General features: G+C 42.7%; 1 protein-coding gene across 1 annotated transcript; it reads left to right on the forward strand.

The window, feature by feature from the left end:
• Nucleotides 1–5028: 5028 nt before the first annotated feature.
• Nucleotides 5029–10283, forward strand: LOC140070228 (cystatin-1-like). Its single transcript, XM_072116578.1, has 3 exons — nt 5029–5301; nt 9937–10023; nt 10227–10283. The coding sequence occupies exons 1-3, from the start codon at nt 5077–5079 to the stop codon at nt 10281–10283; spliced, it is 369 nt and encodes a 122-aa protein (XP_071972679.1). The 5' UTR covers nt 5029–5076.
• Nucleotides 10284–22523: the final 12240 nt, after the last annotated feature.

Below are 22523 nucleotides of genomic sequence, written 5' to 3' on the forward strand. Positions count from 1 at the left end.
AGGCCTTAAGATTGGTAGGCCGAACCCAGTCCGTGAGCGCCTGAACCTTACTCGGATCCATCTGTACATCAGAGGGAGTAACAACATAACCTAAGAAGGAAACTTTCTGGACACAAAAAACACACTTTTCCAGTTTAGCGAAGAGATGGTTTTTGCGTAACCTGGTAAGTACTTGACGGAGATGTTGCTGGTGAGAAACCATATCAGGAGAGAAAATCAAGATATCGTCTAGATACACCACCATAAACACACCGTTGTAATCATGAAAGATGGAGTTCATAAACCCTTGAAAAACCGCTGGGGCATTACTCAAACCAAAGGGCATAACCAGGTATTCAAAGTGTCCCAAAGGTGTATTAAATGCGGTTTTCCACTCATCCCCTTCTCGGATCCGAATCAGGTTATAAGCCCCTCTGAGATCTAATTTAGAGAAAATTTGGGCCCCAGAAACCTGATTTAAGAGATCCGGGATCAAGGGGAGAGGACCTGAGTTTTTTACCGTTATCTTATTTAATTCTCGATAATCAATACACGGCCGTAAACCACCATCTTTTTTCTCAACAAAAAAGAACCCGGCCCCAGTGGGCGACTCAGAGGAACGGATATGTCCGATTGTCAAACTCTCATCAATATAACTCTTCAGTGCCTCCCGTTCTGGTACCGACAGGTTATATATACGACCCTTTGGCAATCTAGCATCAGGAAGAAGGTCAATTTTACAATCAAACTCCCTGTGAGGAGGAAGGACTTGGGACAAGGGTTTTGAAAACACATCTGAGTAATCAGAGAGAAAACCTGGAAGACTCTGATCTTCCGCCACCACTGTACATAATGAAACTCTGGTCAGGTGATCCTTACAGTGAGGACCCCAGTGAACCAGCTCCAGAGTTTCCCAATTAATTACCGGATTATGGATCCGGAGCCAGGGTAGACCAAGAATTACATTTTCAGACAAGTTTTCCATAACTAGGAAAGAACACCATTCTACATGCATAGCTCCCACCATAAGTTTTATCTGCGGGGTTCGGAATTTAATCAACCCTGCCTGTAGAGGGGTCAAATCCGCACCCGACATCTGGATAGGAGTGGACAAAGGAATCAATGACATGCAAAACTGAGAGAGAAAATTATAATCAATTAAATTAGATGCAGCACCTGAATCCAAAAAGGCGCGACCAGTGCAGGAAACAGACTGAAACTTAACCGTACAAGGTAAATACATTCTAGACACAATTGGGAGTACCTGAGCTCCTAAGCAGTCCCCCCGACTACTGCTTAGGAGCGGAAGTTTTCCTGCACCTCTTGGAACAGGTGTTGATCTGATGATCAGGACTTCCACAGCAGAAACAAAGATGGCGTCTTATTCGATGTTGCTTCCGCTGTGCAGGAGAGATGCTATCCAGCTCCATGGATTCCCATTCTGGACTACCTGGAGACAGACTGGCCGCTGGCTGACAGTCAGAGGACACCCGAGGTGACCGCCTGGATCTTAGGCGACGATCAACTCGGGTGACCAGAGTCATAGCATCATCTAATGTCTGAGGCTCGGCATAAGCTAAGACTAAGTCCTGTACTCGTTCTGACAGTCCGGACATAAATTGGTCTTTTAGGGCGCAGTCATTCCATTGCGAGTCAGTCACATACTGTCTGAACTGGGCACAATAATCTTCTGCTGTCCGTTTTCCCTGACACAGAGATCTAAGGTGGGAAACTGCCAGTGCTCGGCGGTCAGGATCGTCATAAATCTGGCCTAAAGCAGAAAAAAAAGCGTCAAGAGAAGAACGGGATGGAGAGTCAGGTGGGAGAGAAAAGGCCCAATTTTGCGGATCCCCACGCAACAGGGAAATTACCACGCCCACCCTTTGAGTCTCTGTGCCCGAAGAACGAGGACGTAAAGAAAAATAAAGTTTACAGCCCCCCCGAAATGAAAAAAATTTCTTACGGTCACCAAAAAACAAGTCAGGGAGAGGAACCTTAGGTTCAGGCATGGGTGGCAGTGGATCCTGCGGTGGTGTCTGCCGTGGAACCTGCATAGATTCCTGAATTTGGAGACGGGAAGCTAGATCTTGAACAAGCTGAGTTAGGGTCTGGACCTGAGCGACCACAGCTGACAAAGGCTCCATGGGAGGAGAGAATGTAGCAGGTCGGATACAGGATTCAGACCTATGTGTGGCCAGTGTTTCTGTTAGGATTGGGTAACACAAAAGACAGGGGATAGTGTGCCCTGAGCTTGCCCCAACCTCTGTCCCTTCCTATAGCCCCCCCACGCTAAACCGTGGGGCGACTACTTGAAGACTCGAAATACACTGATAAGTGTGGGAAGGAAAACACAAACAGACTGACAAACATAAAACACAAAAGAATGGTAAACTAGCCGGAGTCACAACAAGAGGGTACGTCAATAGCAAAATCAGTAGGCAAAGAGTCAATGTCAAAAACGAGCCGAGGTCAACAACGATACAGATACAGAGCAAGTCAAACCTAATGCTGAGCGAGTGGAGAAGGGATTTCAAACACTGGCACAGGTGACTAGTGAGGCTGCAATTTATGCAGCCAGAACCCCACCTCCAGAACCTGATAGGAGCTGGACAACTACTGAGAATTAACCCCTCATGGTGCAGAATAACCAAGCACAATAGCAGGCACCATGCAGAGGTACCACAAGTCAGCAGTTCAGAACACAACTCCTAGACAGCGCGAGATCTTAGCAGCCGCTGCCCGGGACGAGAGGAGGAGTTTGCGCGGACACGCGCTGGAGGTTTGGCGAACACTGCTAGCACCACCAGATGAACCAGAAGTACCAGCATTCTCTCCAGCGAACCTGACACACGCGCCATCAATAGAGCAGTGCGATAACATGGAAATTAACTAAAGGAAGAGAGTGAGAAGTGAGTATTTCTTTTTGTTTTGTTTAACAGGTGTTCCACGGCCCGGTCTTGAGCCGCGGAACGCTGGTTGGCGAACACGGGTATAAGGGATACTTGGAATTTAAAAAATTAGGATAATAAATTGCTGCCACAATTGAAATTTGTCAGTGCACCCAATACAATTTGACTCTCACTACAAGTAAACAGAAAATATATTTTTTTTTAATAGTGTGGGACTGTATGAAAAATTTTGAAGCAGGAATAGTTGCAGAGTCCAAGATTAAAGGGGCACCTAGGGCAATAAAATTGTGTCTTCCTTTGTATGCTGTTTTTGCTGCCTACTCTGCATTGCTTTTGAGTTTTGTACGCAGTTGTGGCATGGGTTGCATAAAATGATGTTCTACAAGACGTCAGACATCTTCTGATTCATGGCTGACAGTGGGCTCTGGAAACTTAAAAAAAGGTTCTGTAAATGGCTGAAATGACTCTGTGGGTAGCCACTATATATTTTCTGAGGAGTGATCTGTTTTATGGTTCTCCTCCAACATTCCCACTGCTCAGCTCAGACTCAGTTTCTGTGTTACTCTTGGAGTCTGAGCTAACATGGTATATGCCTGCTCCACTGTATATCTTTGACGAGCCATAGTACACCAGTTCTAAAGCATTTTTTTTTTTTACAAAAAAACTGATATATTGTCATGGGTGCCCCCACGAGCCATGTCACTGATCGCAGGCACACCAGGGCCCCTCTCCATTACACCGCCTGGCCCCCTCTCAAAACTCACCGTACCACGTTCCTGCTCCCGTCCGACCCGGCCTCTGCGCGTCCCAGCTCTCTAGGGTGCGCACCGGCACTCGAAGATTTAAAGGGCCAGCGCACCACTGATTGGCGCTGGCACATCCGTGTTTCCTTAAGAACCGGCTGTTCCGAGGATTCCCTGCCGGATCTTTGAGCTATGGTGAGAAGAGAAAGCTTCCTTTACCCTGCATTTGTTCCTTGTTCCTGTTTCTGCTGATTTCCTGTTGCTGACCTTGGACTTTGACCTTGCATCTCTGCCGCCTGCCCTGACTACGTGCCTGTATCGTTGAATTGGAAGGGCTGACTGGCTATACACTATGGGGCTATGGGACTATATAATAGGGGACAGGCTATATACTAGTGAGCTGCAGGCTAAATACTGGGGGCAGGGGGCTGGCTGGCTATATACTGGGGGCAGGGGGCTGGCTGACTAAATACTATAGGGCTGGCAGTGGCTGGCTATATACTATGGGGCTGGCTATTTACAGGGGGCTGGCAGACTATATGCTGGGGACAGGGGGCTGGCAAGATAAAATGGCTGCAATTGGTAGGGAGAAAAATGGGGTAAGTAGATTGTCTCCATTACAGATGTAGCGAGTCTAAGTTAGATTCATTAATATTTTATTAAAGATAGGACTACACGTTTCAACGCCGTTTTGGCATTTTCATCAGGTCAGAGCCACACAGTGGCTTGAGATGAAACAAGCCATCAGTATATGCTCAAGGAATACTGTCTGGAGTACAATAGGGAAGGTTGCGACAGACACTCTGCTGATATGCCACTGCCTGGCATAAAAATAAACGCAGCTGGTGAATTTTCACAAGGAAAATACACCGGCAGCAGCAAGTGTGCAGAGGCAGGGACAGGAACGCCCCAAGCTGGCTCACTCACTGGCGTGCCCACCACCAAAACGGCTGACCGCCCCCCACCCCCTTCATGCCCATTCACTGTCCCTGGCGTTAAGGAGGTGGATAGGGGAAAATAATCGCAAGTGCTAGCAATAACGTGACGTGGTGCAGAAGCCCTGATAAATATTCCCCAATGAGGCAGATTTATCAGTAGTGTCTGAAAGCTGAACTGTTCTAGTTGCCCCCAAAAAAATTTTCCACCGTTTTTTTAACCTAATTTTTTCCACCTGAACTGACACCGCATTATGATACAGATTTGATGCAGATTTTCACATGCCCAAAGATTTGAAGAATCCGAGTGAGTAATCTAAGAGAAACAGCACATAGCACCCTCTTTTGTTGACAAGTCTTAATATTTGCTTTTTGTGATATTACACTCTTTATCTGCATACAGGAGTGCTTAGAGCCAGAGGCTTGATTCAGGTCACTTATATATAAGGTGTCATCATCTCACTATTGCACTTGTCTTGTACTTTGCGTCATCTGATTTCTTAGACAAAGATGAAGCTCTTTATACTCTTTTTTGCTTTAGTCTCTATTTCCTTTTGTGCGGCTGAGGAGTGGATAGTACCAAAGATTGTTACAACTACTGGAGGATGGAACGCATTGCCCCTGAATTCCAAAAAAGTAATTGACATGGTTAAGCTTCTTCAGGACACATACAATAAGGAAAGTAAAAGTCTGTACTGGAGCAAGATCACTAAGGTGGAGGAGGCGACTATGCAGGTAAAGAAACTATTTAGTTTGTTACTCTGAGATTCAATATTTAAAGGTTTTACTTATATTGTTGCAATAAAAAAAACTCAGCATTTCCAAAATCCACAGAAGGGATAACACTCGAGATTATATTAATTGAGAACTATTACAAAACTGAATACATTTGTTCCTGTAATTACAGTTTAGAACACTAGGAAGATAAATATCATTTACACACAATTATACATGGATCAAATTTAATAACTTCTTTGCCTTCTAACACATTTGCTTTTCTTCACACATTACACACAGACAGGGCCTTTTTCTGCCAAGGGAACACTCATGCATAGGTGGCCGTAAACCAAGAAAGAGCGCTGTATTGCACTGCTAGAGAGTGGAAATTGCAAGTCAATTCCTGTCTATACCAAAAATATATTTAATTGAATAACATAAAATAATTTAGAGACCCTATGTCAGAGGAAGCACTCAGAGTTGTATAAACACCATATATGAACAGTACATGATATTTCCCTAATGACGTGGTTCCTGCGCTGCCGATGGCTCGACATCTCCTCTGAGGATTCCCCTGCTGACAGCTACTAGGAGTCTGTACTCCATTCAGTACAAAATATGACAGAAAACCGATTGAAAAAGTACAACGATTTTAAAGCATCATGGAACCCTATAATATGACACACAGAAAATATGGTGTGCTAATCATGTCAATAGCATGTACAAACATAGACCAGGCTGTCTAAAATGAATTTTATGCATTTTTATACCGTCTAGTTAATTCAGGATAGCTTAGGTCAAAGCTATCTTGGTAAATCTTAATATCTTCAATTTCATATTTGTGTCTCATATATGTGGTCAAAATCCACTGAACTAAAATGGTTTAAAAAGCACCCTCTAGTACTATCAGTCCATAGGTTCAGTATGTTCAGGAAGGTCTGGCAATAATAACTAGCGGAGAGCCAGAGAGACTTTGCGCCAGTTTTCTGTCGGACTTTGCACATTCTTTTCAGCGCACATTTTTTTTCAGTGCGCATGTATTTAAGAAGTGCCTGTGCCAACAATGTGTTGCACACAACCCTTTTGTAAAGAAGCTGCACGATTCTTCACATGGCAAAAAATTTTGTCACTGAAATGGCTGTTCCAGTGCACAGACGGACCGTATGAGACATTTAACATGCAAGAAGTGTGTTGCACACCCCATGTTAAAGGTGCACCAATAAAAAGTTGTTGCACTCTGTCCGTGCAGTGCAGAGGGCGCCATATTAATGAAGAATGGAGGCCCTCTGCACTATACAGGCAGTCCCCGGGATACATACAAGATAGGGTCTGTAGGTTTGTTTTTAAGTTGAATTTGTATGTAAGTCGGAACTGTATATTTTATCATTGTAATCCCAGCCAGAACTTTTTTGGTCTCTGTGACAATTGGATTCTAAAAATGTTGGGTTGTCACAAGAATCAAGATTAACAATGAAGCTTCACTACAGACACCTTTGATAACTGTTATAGCTGTTTATTATAGCCTAGGGAAAAAGTACAATAAATTACCAATATCCAGAGGTCCGTTTGTAACTATGGGTCGTATGTAAGTTGAGTGTTCTTAAGTAGGGGACCGCCTGTACACAGGCAAACTGCACATAGTGCAGTTTGCACTGTTTTTAGTTTATGTGCCCGATTCTTTTCACTCTAAGTGACGTGTGTGCTCAGTAGGGGATTATAATATATTGTTTGGGCGGTAGCCAGGGTCAGACTGGGGTACCTAGGGCCCCAACAATGAAATTGATTCTGGGGGCCTACCCTACTGCTGCATAGAAATTTTACCTATATCTCGGCAGTCTGGGTTCTGGTAATTTCTAGGCATTTTATGCACCGTGTGTCTGTGTATAAAAAGTCTCTAGGCACCAGAACGGTACAGCAATGCTAGGGTATACATTATAATAATTACACCTTTCTGCTGGTGGCTAGGCTTTGGTTTGGGATATCACACTACACAGCAGGATGATTTTCTTACAACCAAGTTAGTAAGTTAATGATTACAGGACTGATCAGACACAGCCAGGAGTAAGATCTGGTACCTCATAGATGACTTGTTTTCTCCTCTGGTTTAAGATGTGCACGCCGATGACTCCCCGAAGTAACTTATTGCTGCCGAGTTTTCCAGCAGATCTTCAGCTCCTGGCAGCACATCTCTGTGTCCCTAAAGATTCCATAGTCAATTAGAATGTCATCTGTTTAACAATGTCCCACACTGACTAGACTGTCTGTAAGATCTACGATTGGATCCAGAGACAACCTAAATTTTAAACATGAGGATTGATAGAGAGAGGTTGGACTTATATCTGTGGAATGCTGTATATTTGTTAATAACAGTGAATTAGAGAATGTGTTATTTTGTCATCCTGAGTATCAAATAAAAGATATATTGCACAGATTATTATCAGCGTTATTGATTTATGCAATTTTGTTGAAAGTTTAATTACACTTTAGTGTGTAGCTACACATTTGAAACCATTATTTTTTTCTTTCAGAGCCCAATGGCACAGTTGGTAAAAGATAACTTTGTGATATATTTTATCAAAGGAAAATCCTTTTTTTTTCAATATTTCTCTCTTTCTTCCAGCATTTAGCTAAATCAATTACTCAGAACTTTACAGATCATTGGGTACTGTAAGGAGGGTGGCAAGAGGACACAGGTTGACAGACAGGACAGTGAGCCCTAAGTTGAGCCCCCCATGCTGTCACCTACCTACTTACTGGTCCCACCCTAAGTGGTTGGAGCCGTTCCCTCCCTAAGTCACAGTGCAGACATGCAACAAGACTGAATACAGAAATTGGGGTCAGGGGTCTGAGTCATAACAAGATAGCGGGTACAGTACAGAATCAAAGTTCGAGAGGGATGGTCCTTAGAACAAATTCAAGATCAGAAAACCAGAGTAAGCAATATAATAAAATAAAAAGCACAAGCACAGTACAGAGCTGAGATATGATAACATAGCCAGCAAGGTCTGATGGAACTTAGCAGGTATTTATAGAAGATCCTGGACCCCCCCTTGCTGGACAGGAGCAGGGTGTGGCTCAGTAAATCAAAACACAACAAGGCTAAGTCGCAGTTCACACACAGGAAACACAAACAGAAAATAACTCCACCTAATCTGCCACCTGCGGATGGAGGGATGTTTAGGCACGGACGTTTCAGGTACATGTACAAATAAAATAAGAGATTACAGGGCAATAACAGCTTACAGTCTATGATAATGTGATATTTTTGCTTTCAAAACAAAGCATTCAAAATCTTTTTAAATATGTACAATGCAGCAATTACGTCACATGGCTCTATGACATTGATAATACTGCTAGGCAGAAGATGCCTCCTTGACAGTAGCTGCCTAGCACTGGTTGGTAAGGGTAGGTCAACTATCCATTAGTTACCCAAAGGCTGAAGTTTTACTTAGGCCCCTTTCACACGTGCGTTGCAGATCACGTCAGAGTTTGATCAGGGTGCGATCAGGGTTTGGTCAGTGAAAAACGCACATTTTGCATCAGAGTTCAATCAGTCAGAGTTTGTTCAGTGTCTTAGTTTTTCACGCGCGTTTTCAATGCAATTTCAATGGGTTTTTCACGCGCAGGTAATGCGTGTGAAAGGACTCATGACTGAAGTCTATCTTTTCTATGGCAATTGCTGCGTGAAAAACGCATTGCACTTGCACGTGTCTCAGAGTGCAGTGCGTTTTTGTTGCATCTCCATAGACTCGTATGGTGCGTTTTTCACGCGCGTGACTTGCAAAAGTAGAGCATGCTGAGATTTAAACGCGTGTTAAAAAACGCACGTGTGCGCGTGAAAAAAGATGCAGGTCTGAAAAGACCCATTGATTACAATAGGTCAGAGTGCAATGCAAGTTCTGCACGTCAAAAGCACGCGCAGAAAACGTGTGTGAAAGAAAAAGTGTGAAAGGGGCCTTAGTGTTTTGCTATTTAATACGGAATTGCACTTGTTGTTAAAGCAGATTTTACTAAAAAATATCACAAAAGTTAAGACTCTATGGGGCAGATTTACTTACCCGGCCCATTCGCGATCCAGCGGCGCGTTCTCTGCGCTGGATTCGGGTCCGGCCGGGATTTATGATGGCAGTTCCTCCGCCAGTTCCTCCTGCGCTGAAATGCATCTGAACGCACCAGAATACACCGAGCTGGACCAGGTGAAGGTAAGCGCTTCCCAAGCGACACATTTTCGGTTTTTAAATGCGGCGGTTTTTCCGAATATGTCGGGTTTTCGTTCAGCCACGCCCCCCCCCCGATTTCCGTCGCGCGCATTCCGGCACCGATACGCCACAATCCGATCGCGTGCGCCAAAATCCCGGGGCAATTCAGGTACAATCGGCGCAAATCGGAAATATTCGGGTAACACGGCGGGAAAACGCGAATCGGGCCCTTAGTAAATTACCCCCTATGTGAACATACTAATAGACCGCATTTACACTCTCATGGTTGCTATGAAAAGTATGGCTCATGTGCTTTTCACACATTTCCTGGACTGACTTCAGTTGTATGAACCGGTTTCACAGCATTACTGAGATTGAGCGTTACTGTACAGGCATGAAAAACATCCTTATGTTTTTACTGTATGATTTTTTTTTCTTTTGTTCTTTATTTAAGGTCACCAACGGGTTTAATTACCACTTTGCAGTCATTGTAGAACCAACAGGGTGTCTCAAACAAAAAGATTTTAAGACCTGCAATTTGGTTCAATATGATAGTTATACTTTGCAGTACTTTTATTGTCAAATTTCAGTGAATTACTACTATCAACCTTTTTTCCTTAATTTAAAGAGAACCTATCACTACCCATCAAGCGTTGAACATTTTCAAGTGTTATGCTGCACCCCTAACCTCACCCCTAGTGTTCTCTAATTGTATAATCCCTCCCTCCTGTTTTCCATACTTAGAAAACACTCACCATGGTAGAACCCGTACTTATAATTCCCTCTAATATGCCTCATTGACCAAAACCCCCTTTTAGAATCCCCCACTCATAATACTTCCCACTTCCCAGTGGCTCAATGTAATGAATCCTATGCAAAAACGCCATATACTGCAATACAGTAGTATTGCAGTATATGGTAGGAATGAATCTAGGGTTAATGTAACCTAAAGGGTCTAAGAAATGGTGAAAAAAAAGAAAAAATGTTTAAAAAGTTAAAAAAATTAATAAAATATAAAAAATTCAAATCACCCCTAGAACTGATATAAAACATAATAAACAGTAAAAATCACATTAAGTATCGCCGCGTCCCAAAATGCCCGGTCTATCAAAATATAAAAACGGTTATTGCCGGCGGTGGCCTCCATAATGGGAAATGGCGCCTAAATGTCCAAGATTTGACTTTTACACCATTTTACATCACATAAAAAATGGAATGAAAACTTCGTCTCATTTCACAAAACATGACACCTCCCCCAGCTCCGTACCCCAAAGTATGAAAAAGTTATTAGCGTCAGAAGATGTTTTTTTTTCTTTTTCTTTTTTTTTCTTTTTCGTACACATTCGTTTAATTTTTGAAAATGTATTAAAACGCATTAAAACCTGTATAAATTTGGTATCACCGTGATCGTACCGAACCAAAGAATAAAGCAGATGTGTTATTTGGAGCGCAGAGTGAAAGTCTTAAAAACTGAGCCCACAAGAACGTGACGCAAATGCGTTTTTTTTTTCAATTTTTCCACATTTGGATTTTTTTTCCAGCTTCCCAGTACACGGCATGTTAAAATAAATAACACTACGGGAAAGTAAATTTTGTTTAGCTCAAAATAAGCCCTCATACAGCTCTGTACACAGAAAAATGAAAAAGTTATGGATTTTTGAAGGTGGAGAGCAAGAAATGAGTGAAAAAACCTGGATTAAACACTACTTGGATTGCAATAGTGACCATCTCCCTGACTCTAGACAATAAATTCATTTTTTTTTTTTTGCTGGCTGTATATTGTTTGATTTTAAATTTAACTATAACATGTCTTTTCTACTCCATAGGTGAAAAAGTGTCATTACTAGGTAAGATACAAGGATCAGGGTTCCAGACCAGGTCAAGTTATAGGATCAGGGTTCCAGACCAGGTCAAGTTATAGGATCAAGGTTCCGGATCAGGTCAGGATCAGGTACAAGTGACAGTTCACTAGGTTTCAGGAAACAGGTTCCATTTCAGACTGTGTTTCAGAGTACCATCACAGACTGGGGTACACAGTGTTCTGGCTCTGGCTGGGATACAGGATTCCAGATCTACAGGAAGGATACAGTGTTCCATACTTAGAAAACACTCACCATGGTAGAACCTGTACTTATAATTCCCTCTAATTTGCCCCATTGACCAATAATACCTTATACGGAATCCTTATGTAAATATCCAGAAAAAATGAAGCAGCAACCAAATTTCAATGATGAACAAGAGGGCGAAGCATGGAAAATTACATGTTGGCAATCGCGTCCTGATAATCCCACTGCGTATGGCCAGAACCAACAGTCGTGCATGAGCAGTATAGAGATTAGGCTGCGGCGCCCATTAGAACTAAGGGCAGTATTGTAGCCTTATAATAAAACTGTATTATAAAGAAGTACACGGCCAGGTAACCAAAGTCCCTCAATATTATAAATAGAGAGCTATGCATCAAAAGTAAGCTCTCCAAGGATATCACCCCACAGAATAGTGTAAACTAGACACCAGGTCAGCCAAAGAGCTAGCCGGTTCTAGAGCGCAGTATACGTTGTGGAGCAATAATTACCACAAATGAATGTGGTCAATCGCTAACAATAGTGACCGCATACACCTCCTGTATTGGGGGTATCTTTTCATTTAACGGAGAGAATTATAATGGAGGAAAAATAAGATCCATCATTGTAAACTGAGTACAATAAACGCAGAACTGCTCCTATGTTCAACAATCAAAAATATGTAATTTACATAGTGAGACGTCAGTTTCCTGATTGATCTTCCATACCAGTTAATAAAGATGTGTACTAGGCAAGTCTAAAAAAAGAAGAAAAGAAATAATTAAAATCAAGAAATTGATTATTTCTTACAACTACATATTTGTAAAGAAAATAATGGGGCTCATTTACTAAGGGTCAGCGGAGCGCATTTTTTTTTTGCGCCGCATTTAACAGGGGATTGTGTCGCAAGCGATCAGATTTTGGCGCATCGGTGTCGGCTTGCACGCGGCAGAAATCGGGGGCCGTGGCCGTCGGACAACCTGACAGATTCAGACAACGCGCAAGATTTAACATTTAGAATTATGCCGCAAGACACGCACTGTCCGGCGGACCTCGGCGTTGAAGCGATGGGTGCAGGAACTCTTCATGAATCGTGCCGGACTTCATCATCGTCGGACCATCTGAATTGGGGATCGCAACAGGACCAGGTGAGTAACTTTGCCCCAATATGTCTGAGGAGGGTCACGTAATACACATTAAAAGGAGATATACCAATTAGAGGACACCACTAAGATTGTATTCTACATCAAGACCATGCGGTTTCAATGTATTGAGCTCATATATCCACTTTAATTCTCTCTTGCGTAACATCATCTCTCTGTTCCCCCCACGACGTGGTGAAGGTATATGATCTATAAGGGTAAATTTCACCTAAGTTTCTGTATGTCCTTCCTCTGCAAAATGTCTAGAGACAGGGAGATTTTTTCTCTTTTTGCGGATGGTGTATCTATGTTGGGTAAACTTGGTCTTAAAGTCCAACGTTGTTTCTCCAATATACGCCAACCCACACGGACATCTCAATAGATAAATAAGATGGTCACTATAGCAATGCAAGGATTAAACACTACTTTGATTGCAATAGTGACCATCTCCCTGTCTGTATATTGTTTGTCTTAAATTTAACTATAACATGTCTTTTCTACTCCATAGGTGAAAAAGTGTCATTACTATTTAAAGGAATCGCTTCCAAAATTTACACTAAATATAACTGACAAAATGTGTGAACAAATTTGATCTGTCATTCAATCAAGCAGCATTTTAGTCAACATTTATTTGTGTGTATTACTGAAAAATTACTGAAAAAAAAAGTTGTTGCTGAATTAAAAACATATTATAAACATTTTTAGTGTATTCCATATTCTGTGTTTATGGCATATTCTTTAACAATGTAGGTACATCTTCACTCCAAGACCCAAGACAGGTATAAGAGTTGCCAGTCTTGATAAATCTTTCCTCATTGCTGTAAAAGAAAAAAAATCCACTATTTTTATTTTAGATGAGTATTCAGAGCACATCATTAATTAAGGTATCGGCAGGAACAGTTATAAAATAGAAAAAATGGTCATAATTCTACTTCCGTGGTAGTCGTGGTCTTTCATATAAACCTCTAACTATAATGCTACAACTAGGGATGTCACTAGGTCAAAAGATCCCATGGATGTCCCCAGCTCAGCAGGTCCCACTGTAGAGGCATCCCGCCTCACCTCAGACACAGATAGAGGTGAGTACTGCCTTCAGCTCTGTGCACCACTACATAGAGCAGGAGACACCACACCTCCTGCTCCAAGCAGATTAATACAGCTGCTTAGTGCAAAGGGTGCAGAATACCCGTTGTGTCCCCATTGTTTTTAATGACATAGTGTTAGAGAGAAAGCTCAGGGCAAAGGGACAGTGGAGGACATTATATACTGAGGGCCGCCAGAGACCTTATCTAATGGGCTATTGGGGACAATATGTACTGGAGCTGTGGAGGACATTGTATACATGGGGTTGTGAGGGACCATTATATAATGGGGACTGTTAGGAACATTATAAACTGGGAGCTGTGGGAAACATTATATTCTAGGGAGTGTGGGGGACATTATTTACTGGGGGCTGTGGGGGACATTACTCAGTGGAGTCTGTGAAGGGACATCACTTACCGGAGGCTGTGGGGACAATACTTACTGGAGCCTGTAGGGACATTAATGGTGGCTGTGACCAGGGGAGTAACTTCAGGGGGTGCGGAGGTTGCAATCGCACCAGGGCCCAAGAGGTTTAGGGGGCGCTTAGGAGTCACTTTCCCATATGAGAAGACTATTACTATAAACCATACATTATAGTCGGGGGCCTGGCACAGACTTTGCACTCGGGCCCATCAGCTTCTAGTTACGCCACTGGCTGTGACTTATTTAGTGTGGAAGAATTATGAAGTGGAAGAGGTATTATTGTTTAGTATATGGTCGCTGAGGGGGAATAGTAGAGGTCACAGGTATTGTATTAATACATGTTGCGCCACATACAATGTAGAACCTGTAATTCTAGGAAGCATTTGTTTTTTGTGTATTATTTTCAGGAGCACTTTCCATGTAGGTCTTTTAAAGTTTTTAGAGGATAGCGTTAGGGGTAGTAGCAGTATAACACTGTAAAGGGACCAAGATGTAGGGATCATTAAGAAAATAAGATGTCTGTGTGGTAAACAGGGCTGACACATGGCTAGAAGAGGACACATGGTAATACTAGACCTAATGTAGGAGATACAGGATGACTACAATCCTAGGACACATCACCTACAGTCATTGGATGTAACAATTAGGGATTTCTCTTGTGTTTTCTGTAGCTGTACATGATAGGAGCAGTTGGTTTTGGCACATGTGAGGGAGTTATGTACAGGACAATACTGAAAATTTGGTACATATGCATGGGGGCCCATGACCCGGATCTTTTACGACCTTAGTAACTCCCCTGGCTACAACTCTGGTCCAAGGAAATGTCATTTATGTTGTTTAGCAAATAATAGATTTTAAAATCCTGAGATCAAAATCGAGAAGTATCATTTTTAATTTTGGGGAGAATCACCGAGTCCTATTACAGGTTGCAATTCACATCACAACCATTAGTCAAATAGACAAATATATATATACCTATGCAAAAGGAAAGGTAAGAAATTACAAATCTGTAGGACAGGGGGAGGCTCTTTTCAGTATAAAGCAAGGTAGAAACACAAATCTGCATCTAGGTTTAAAGAATCTAAAGAACGCCAGTATTTAGTATAGTTTTTAGTATTTTAAAACCAGAACAAACACTTACAGGTACAACAGGCAAATGTTCCCACTTAAAATTCCGAACTGGTGACCACTTAGAAACTTAGTATCATTATGTTAAACTTTCCATTTCTATGGAAAACTGCAAAATCTATACAAGCCATTTGTGTAAATGAAATGAAATGCACCCATTTAATGTTTACATGTGAATAGATATTCATTACAGTCTATGAGGATGAAGGGGGTAAGAGCTTGTATAATAGCCTATTGAGTATGGAATCCAAAACCATGTCCATGTCATTATCCTTGCCCTGTAATATTTTTCTTTATATGAAACAGCTATGTGCTTTTGTTAGGTAAGTTTACCAGCATTAACATATTAATGGAATAATTAAAATTCTATCTGCAATTCAAGCATATAAACTATTAGCTGATAAAATGACAACATGGAAAGGATTATCAATAAAGGGACATTCTTTATCGTCTTTACACCAGGTTTTTCGCATAGTTGGGTCCACTGTTGTTGTTTGGAAGGCCTGCTCCATATTTCTGAACTGTCGGCACAACAAAAAAAGACTCTTGCGCCTGTTTTTCATTGGTCGTACAATTTGGGTGCAACTGTGGAATCCCAACACTTTTCCTGCACTTCTAGGCCCCCAACACTTTTTAGGCACAATTTTTGCCAAATAGACAAGCTAAAAGCTCACCTTCACCTTCATGAATGTGCACCAATTCGTGACCCTGTGCCATAATATAACATCTGATTTGTGTGCCAAAAACATGGTTCCAAGCAACCCTATTAATTAAATATTACTTTATTCAGATAATTGTTTAAAAAGTCTCTTTAGAGACAAATTTTAAAAATGGGGGACCTTTATCAGTGGCAGGCAAGATCGATTTGGTCAAAAGGTTAATGTTCCCAAAGTGTCTGTACATAGTGGGGCTCATTTACTAAAGGTCGCATGAGCACTTTTATCAAACTGTGAACCTTTTTCGGGGTTTAAGCGGCTTGCATAGGTATTTAAGAAGTGTGTGTGCTGGAATAGTGGTTTTATAAAACTGCCTTTGGGCAGTCAAAATTGACCCATATCCGGACAAGTGAAAAAGTAAAAATAAAACATCACTTTTATTGGAGATTCTTAAAAGAGATTGCACTATATTGCAAACTGTTGTGGCATAAACCAATGGGTGCACAGGACAAACAGTGAATTAAAAGCACAGTGTGAACTGGGTCATGGGCAGTTGCAAATAGTAAGTACTACAAGGTGCGAGATAGCGGACATAGGACGGGGTCAAAAGCCACCTATATTATTTGCTGTAGGTCCACTTTTGGCCAGATAGCGTGGACTATCCTAAGCAGTATTGTCTGCTAGGGTAGTGTGAATTATTTATATGGATCAGAGCCCTATGCTAACAATCTAGACCATAGATAGGGGTCTTGCCCGTGCTGCCCCAGCAGGGGTCGCTATAGTAGCAGGCTGTATTGTTATAGATACTACATGAAGGATAGAAATATAATTAGAAATAATGGACTGGAAGGTCTAAGATTGATACTATCTGTCCCTATCTCAACTGATGGTATTGAATTTGTTGCCTCTGCCTAACAATGACTATGCCACACTGCAAATTAAAATTAAGGAAACATTAGCCCCCCGACATGTTTCACCAGTACAACTGGCTTCATCAGGGTTTTGGGCTAAATGCTAGACACGGTGCTAACACGCCAAGTGTTTAACAATAAAGTCCCTCCCCGTATGGTCAAGTGGGACCTATGAAAGTAGGTCCCTCCTAGAGAGGCGCATCCCATTTGAGGGGTCGATGATAGGTACCATTATAGACCAATGAGGTATACAGGAATAGTGTAGTGACTCCTCCCATTAGGAGGCAACGGAGGTGTGGCTCATGCTGTTCTGCCAATAGTGGCTAGACATGCCGTCAAGCCTTCTGGTCAGCTGACTTTGAGAGTCAGCTGACTCTCGGCCCGTCGGAACCCCGCGCATGACACCGGACTTAGTGCAGATATCGGCACTATGCCCTGTCATAATGCGCATGACTGTGAACTTAGTACGAGATGAGCCTTAAGAGCCTTCAAAAGTGATGGTCTTTGCGACACTGCGCATGACTGCAGACTGGATGTACATATGTGCCACTAGTATAGATGTATAGGTCAACACAAGGTAAGTATTTTTACATTGTGAAATATTTTAAGTGTAAATTATGGATATCTTACTAGGTTAATGATCTTACAGGATTAGATGATCTTATGTATAGTTCATATCGTCTTATGGGTCGCCTGAGATATTTATTAGGGTATTGCCTAAGGAGGAGTTTGTTGGGGAGAATTAATCAAGAACCAATTAAAAGGATGCATTGTAGTAGGGGAGTATTATGGCCAGAAATTTTAATCATAGTAGCCTCTAGGAGAGCCTACAGGGGAGGCTGTCAAGTCCACATGCAACATGTTGAAATACCAAATATGCATCAAGCATGATCATCTGAGTAACATTAATGCAGAGAATATATCACTAATATTTACAAAAGATGGATACATAAAGTCAAAGGGCTCAAATATATGCAGTGAAGGTAAAACCTTCATTGAGGCCCAGAGGGCTCAAGGATTTAAGGCGATGGATCCACCTCGATTCAAGTTGTAGTAATTTACGGTCAATGTTGCCTTTGCGAGGTCCAGTTTTAACTTGATCGATCGCCCAAAATTTAAGAGTACTCGCATTGCCCCCATGGTGGAGTCTCACATTTCTGGAAATTGGAGTATCTTTGTTTGTCGTAATAGAACTGACATGGCTGGAAATTCTTCTCCGTAGTTGTTGTATGGTTTTTCCAATGTACAATTTTGGGCATGGACATTGTGCCACATAGACCACTGCAACGCTTTTGCAGTTCAAAAAGTGCCTAATGGAGATGTTTTCTCCATTCGCTGGGTTATTGAAGGTTTTTGTTCTAGGCATCATGGGGCAGAAAGAACAGGAGCCACACGGATAAGATCCTACTGTGGGACTTCTCACACTTTGAATAGATGTTACGGCTTCCGTGAAGTGACTGTGTACCAAATGATTTCTCAGATTGGGACCTCTGCGATAAGTGATGGTAGGCTTATAGGTCAATTTCTCTTTCAAATCTGGGTCTGCTGTAAGGATTGGCCAGTACCTGGAGAGGATTTTCTTGATGGTATCTGCATAAGCGTCATATGTGCCAATACATCTAATGATTTGCTGAGTTGGTTGTTGATGTTTCTGTTGAAAAAGGGTTCTCCTATCCGCATTTTTTGCTCTGGAGTAGGCCTTATAGAGGCATTTTTGGGGTATCCCCGATTCCTAAATCTCCTGAACAAATTATCACACTCTCTCTTGAAGGTAGCCTCGTCAGAACAGTTTCTGCGGGCTCGGAGATATTGTCCAATAGGTATGCCAGATCTTAATGGTTGGGGATGCCAGCTGTTCCAGTCCAAAAGATTGTTGGTGGAGGTGGGTTTGCGGAAGATGTCTGTTTTTAAATATCCCTGGAATTGTGACGCAGGCAGCCCTTTTTGTGGTGTAGCTGCGCTAGCTTCTATGCGACAGTGCCGTCGGACTGTCCGACTGATTCTGACTGAGCGTGGTATTTAACTTTTAAATTGTGTCGCAAGCCCTAGCCCTAGGATGCACCACTAAAAATATGGTGAACTCTGTCGGACCTGAACGGTCTTAGTGAATTGCCGCACGGTGCATTATAGTCGGACAATGCACTTTCTGTGAACTCCAGTGACCGGGTGAAAAGCAGCTACAGACATATCTCCCTTCTTGGGTATTCTAGATGAATCACCATTCTGGCATAACATAGACTTACCCTACTTGCTTCAAACGGCAAGAAACTGATTTTTGGAAGGAACAGGGTGTATAGGGGATATACGCCATAGGGGATTTGTAAAAAATCATCTTTCTCTCTTTTGACCAATCGTCTGATCAATTTCCAATGCAACTTCTACAAATATTTCCATATGCGTCATGCAATCCAGACCCAATACACAGATCCCAGAACAGAAATTTTGACCTACCTGCTTATTGGGATTGTTCATTCTCAAGGCATTGGAAGCATTATTTCTACCATATACTCATTCTTAATAGATAATAAGGTGAATAAGGTCCAATTGCCGGTAATACAGAAATAAAAAAACTCTAATTCCAGAACTGGATGAGGATCTATCTACTGAGGTACTTGAGTCCTATATATACGTGTCTCCTGCCATCAATGATAGGCTAACCCAATTCTATATCATTCACCTATGTTATTTAACTCCACTTAGGTTAATTATCATCGCCATGATACTTAAGACCAACTTTGGTCGTATGTATTGGACTTGCCGTTACATATCGGGGCACATTTACGGCCATGCCAACCCGTCCCTATTTTCTGCACTGTATCAAGTGCTTATGAGGACGGGGGTGGGTTGCTTCCATGCCCATGTAAACAAACAGAGGCATGGCCCGGCAAAATGGCAGCGCGCGACACCGGGAGCGATGGAGGAGGATCCTGTTGGGCCTTCCATGGTTGCAGCTCCACACACCTGTTAACTGGAAGACGGGGGAGATTCTACATTGCTGTCCAGGCTGCCGGTCTCGTGCATGGAGGTTCCTCATCCAGCATCTGTCTTGGTCTCTTACTTAGCCCCCAAGTCTCTAGAGGGTCTTCTAGCTTGTTATCAGGACTTTGCTGACGTATTTTCAAAGAAGCAAGCAGAGACTTTGCCGCAGCACCACCCCCATGACTGCCCTGTTAATCTTCTGCTGGGAACGTCCCCCCCCCCTGGGGTCGGGTGTACCCTCTCTCTGTGCCTGAAACTGCAGCTATGTCAGGTTATATCAAAAAGAACCTGCAGAGGGGGTTTATACATAAATCCTCTTCTCTGGCTGGTGCAGGCTTCTTCATGACCAAGAATGATGGTCACTCGGTCCATGCATTGACTACTGCGGTCTTAATAAGGTCACAGTTAAGAACCTCTATCCATTGTCGTTGATCACAGAGCTGTTTGAACGTCTGCGTGGAGCCAAGGTCTTCTCCAAAGTGGACCTTTGTGGAGCCTACAACCTCATCCTTATCCGCAAGGGTGACGAGTGGAAGACCGCCTTTAATACTTGCGATGGATACTTCGAGTATTTGCTAATGTCGGTCGGACTTGGCAACGCACCAGCCGTTTTCCAAGAATTCCTCAACGTCATCTTAAGCGATCTACTATATACCTATGTCATGGTTTATCTGGACGACATTCTGGTGTTCTCTCTGGATCCTGAATCCCACCAGTCCCACGTATGGCAAGTCCTTAGTCGTCCCAGGACCAATCGCCTTTACGCCAAACTTGAAAAGTGACGATTTCACCAATGGAGTCTTCCTTTTCTCGGCTATATTATCTCCGACAGAGGCCGCCAAGTTGTCTGTTGTTCTACAGTGGCCGCGTCCAATAGAACTACGTGCAGTACAGAGATTCCTCGGCTTTGCGAACTATTACCGGCAGTTTATCCTGCACTTCTCCTCTCTTGTATCACCTACTGTGGCGCTCACCAAGAATCCCACTGGGTTATTGTAGTGGAGCCTGGGACCGAGGTAGGAATCACTGTGGCGCCTGTACTTCCACCACCAATGATTGCAGCACATCACTCCTTGCCTCCTCCTCATCCAGACAGTGTCAAGCCAACACCACCTGTTTTAGCACAGACATGGGAAAACGGCTAAAGGTCGCACTGAAAATCTGCATGAAAGTCTGTACGAAAGACACCATGTGGGGAAAAATTCCCTCCACACTTCTAGGTTAACTCCTTGCTTTACAAAAACAAAAAAAATTTAGAAAAAAAGAAAGTTATTACAAAAACAGAAACTATTTACAAAATAGAAGTCTGGCCAGAATGAACATGGCTCTCAGGATGGATTACTGGCCCAACAGATGCCAGGTACTCCATTGCGCAGCCAGGGGTCAGTTTTGGAGAAGGAGGAAGAGTATTCCTCAAAGTGGGGTGGAATCCAGCACAGCTCAAATGTGTTACTGGAACATGGCTAAGGGGATACGAAGGAAAAGGATACACATTCGACTGAGGACAGCTCTTCTTTGCCTCTGCCCAGCTTGGCTTACATGAGCTACTACATGATTCAGTGCCTGCACATCAAATACTGAATTGCCCGCATAGTCAAAAGCCAACATTGATAGCTCAGTTGCAGGAAGCCAAGAAATAGGAGGAGGAAGTTGCCCAAGCAGCAGGGGAAACAGGACCATCTAAAACGGTAGAGTTACTGGGGCTCATTTACTAAGGGTCCGCGGACAGCATTTACGTCGGGTTTCCCAACAATTTCCATGTTGCGCCGCATTTAACAGGGGTTTTTGCTGCACGCGATTGTATTTGGGCGCATCGGCACCGGCTTTCACGAGACACAAATCGGGGAGCGGGACAACGGATTCGGACAACGCACGGAATTTAACATCGCAAATTGTTTCGCAAGACATGCACTAACATACACCAGGAAGAAGATGGTGAACTCCGGCGGACCTCAGCGGGGAAGCGACACATGCAGGATCTCGGGCGCACGATGTTGGTGAATTGCGCCGGACTTCATCTTCATCGGACCGTCCAGATCGGGGATCGTGACAGGACCGGGTAAGTAAATGTACCCCACTATGTCTATATGCTTAAATAATTTGTTTGTTTTTTAAAATGTCTTTATTTTATTATTTTTTAAATTATTTTAAGTACTCTACCCAACGCTTATTTGCAGTGCAATTGCCCTGTTTTGTTTTCTCTCTCCACCTCTCTAACTGCCCTAAAAAAGGCAATTATGAAATTATTGCAGCTCTAGTCTTTCCTTCAGTGTCCCTGCAGCTGCAGCTTTTCCGTTTCTGTCTCCTCTCTATAATGGCACTGAGCCAAGTTGGTTGTCAATCAAGTAGCTTGCAGTGGTTTCCCCAAGCAAAACCCAAAGCCTGAATGACAACCTGACGTGGTTTGCTGAACTTGCCATGTTCAGTATGGACTGAAGCCTTACAGTTAAGGTCTCCCCAACACTGCTTAGTTAAGTAGTTCTACATTCAGCCAGTAAATCCTGCAGGTTCCCAGAACAAGTTTTTTAAATCATCGGCTTAAGTAATATTATATGTAGTTTGCAATGGAGAACCATTGCTCTTAAAGCACTCCCTATAGAAAACATACAAAACACTGATTGCAATCTGAATGACCCTATAAAAAACCAAAAGTATCTGT

Source organism: Engystomops pustulosus, chromosome 7 (assembly GCF_040894005.1).
Source record: "Engystomops pustulosus chromosome 7, aEngPut4.maternal, whole genome shotgun sequence".
NCBI lineage: Eukaryota > Metazoa > Chordata > Amphibia > Anura > Leptodactylidae > Engystomops > Engystomops pustulosus.

What these genes read in the sequence shown, in the direction of transcription:
- LOC140070228 (XM_072116578.1), top strand. Translation starts at nt 5,077, where the DNA reads ATGAAGCTCTTTATACTCTTTTTTGCTTTAGTCTCTATTTCCTTTTGT. An exon ending in TGGAGGAGGCGACTATGCAG is followed by an intron (nt 5,302 to 9,936) that starts GTAAAGAAACTA and finishes TCTTTATTTAAG; the next exon opens with GTCACCAACGGGTTTAATTA. An exon ending in ATTTTAAGACCTGCAATTTG is followed by an intron (nt 10,024 to 10,226) that starts GTTCAATATGAT and finishes TTCCATACTTAG; the next exon opens with AAAACACTCACCATGGTAGA.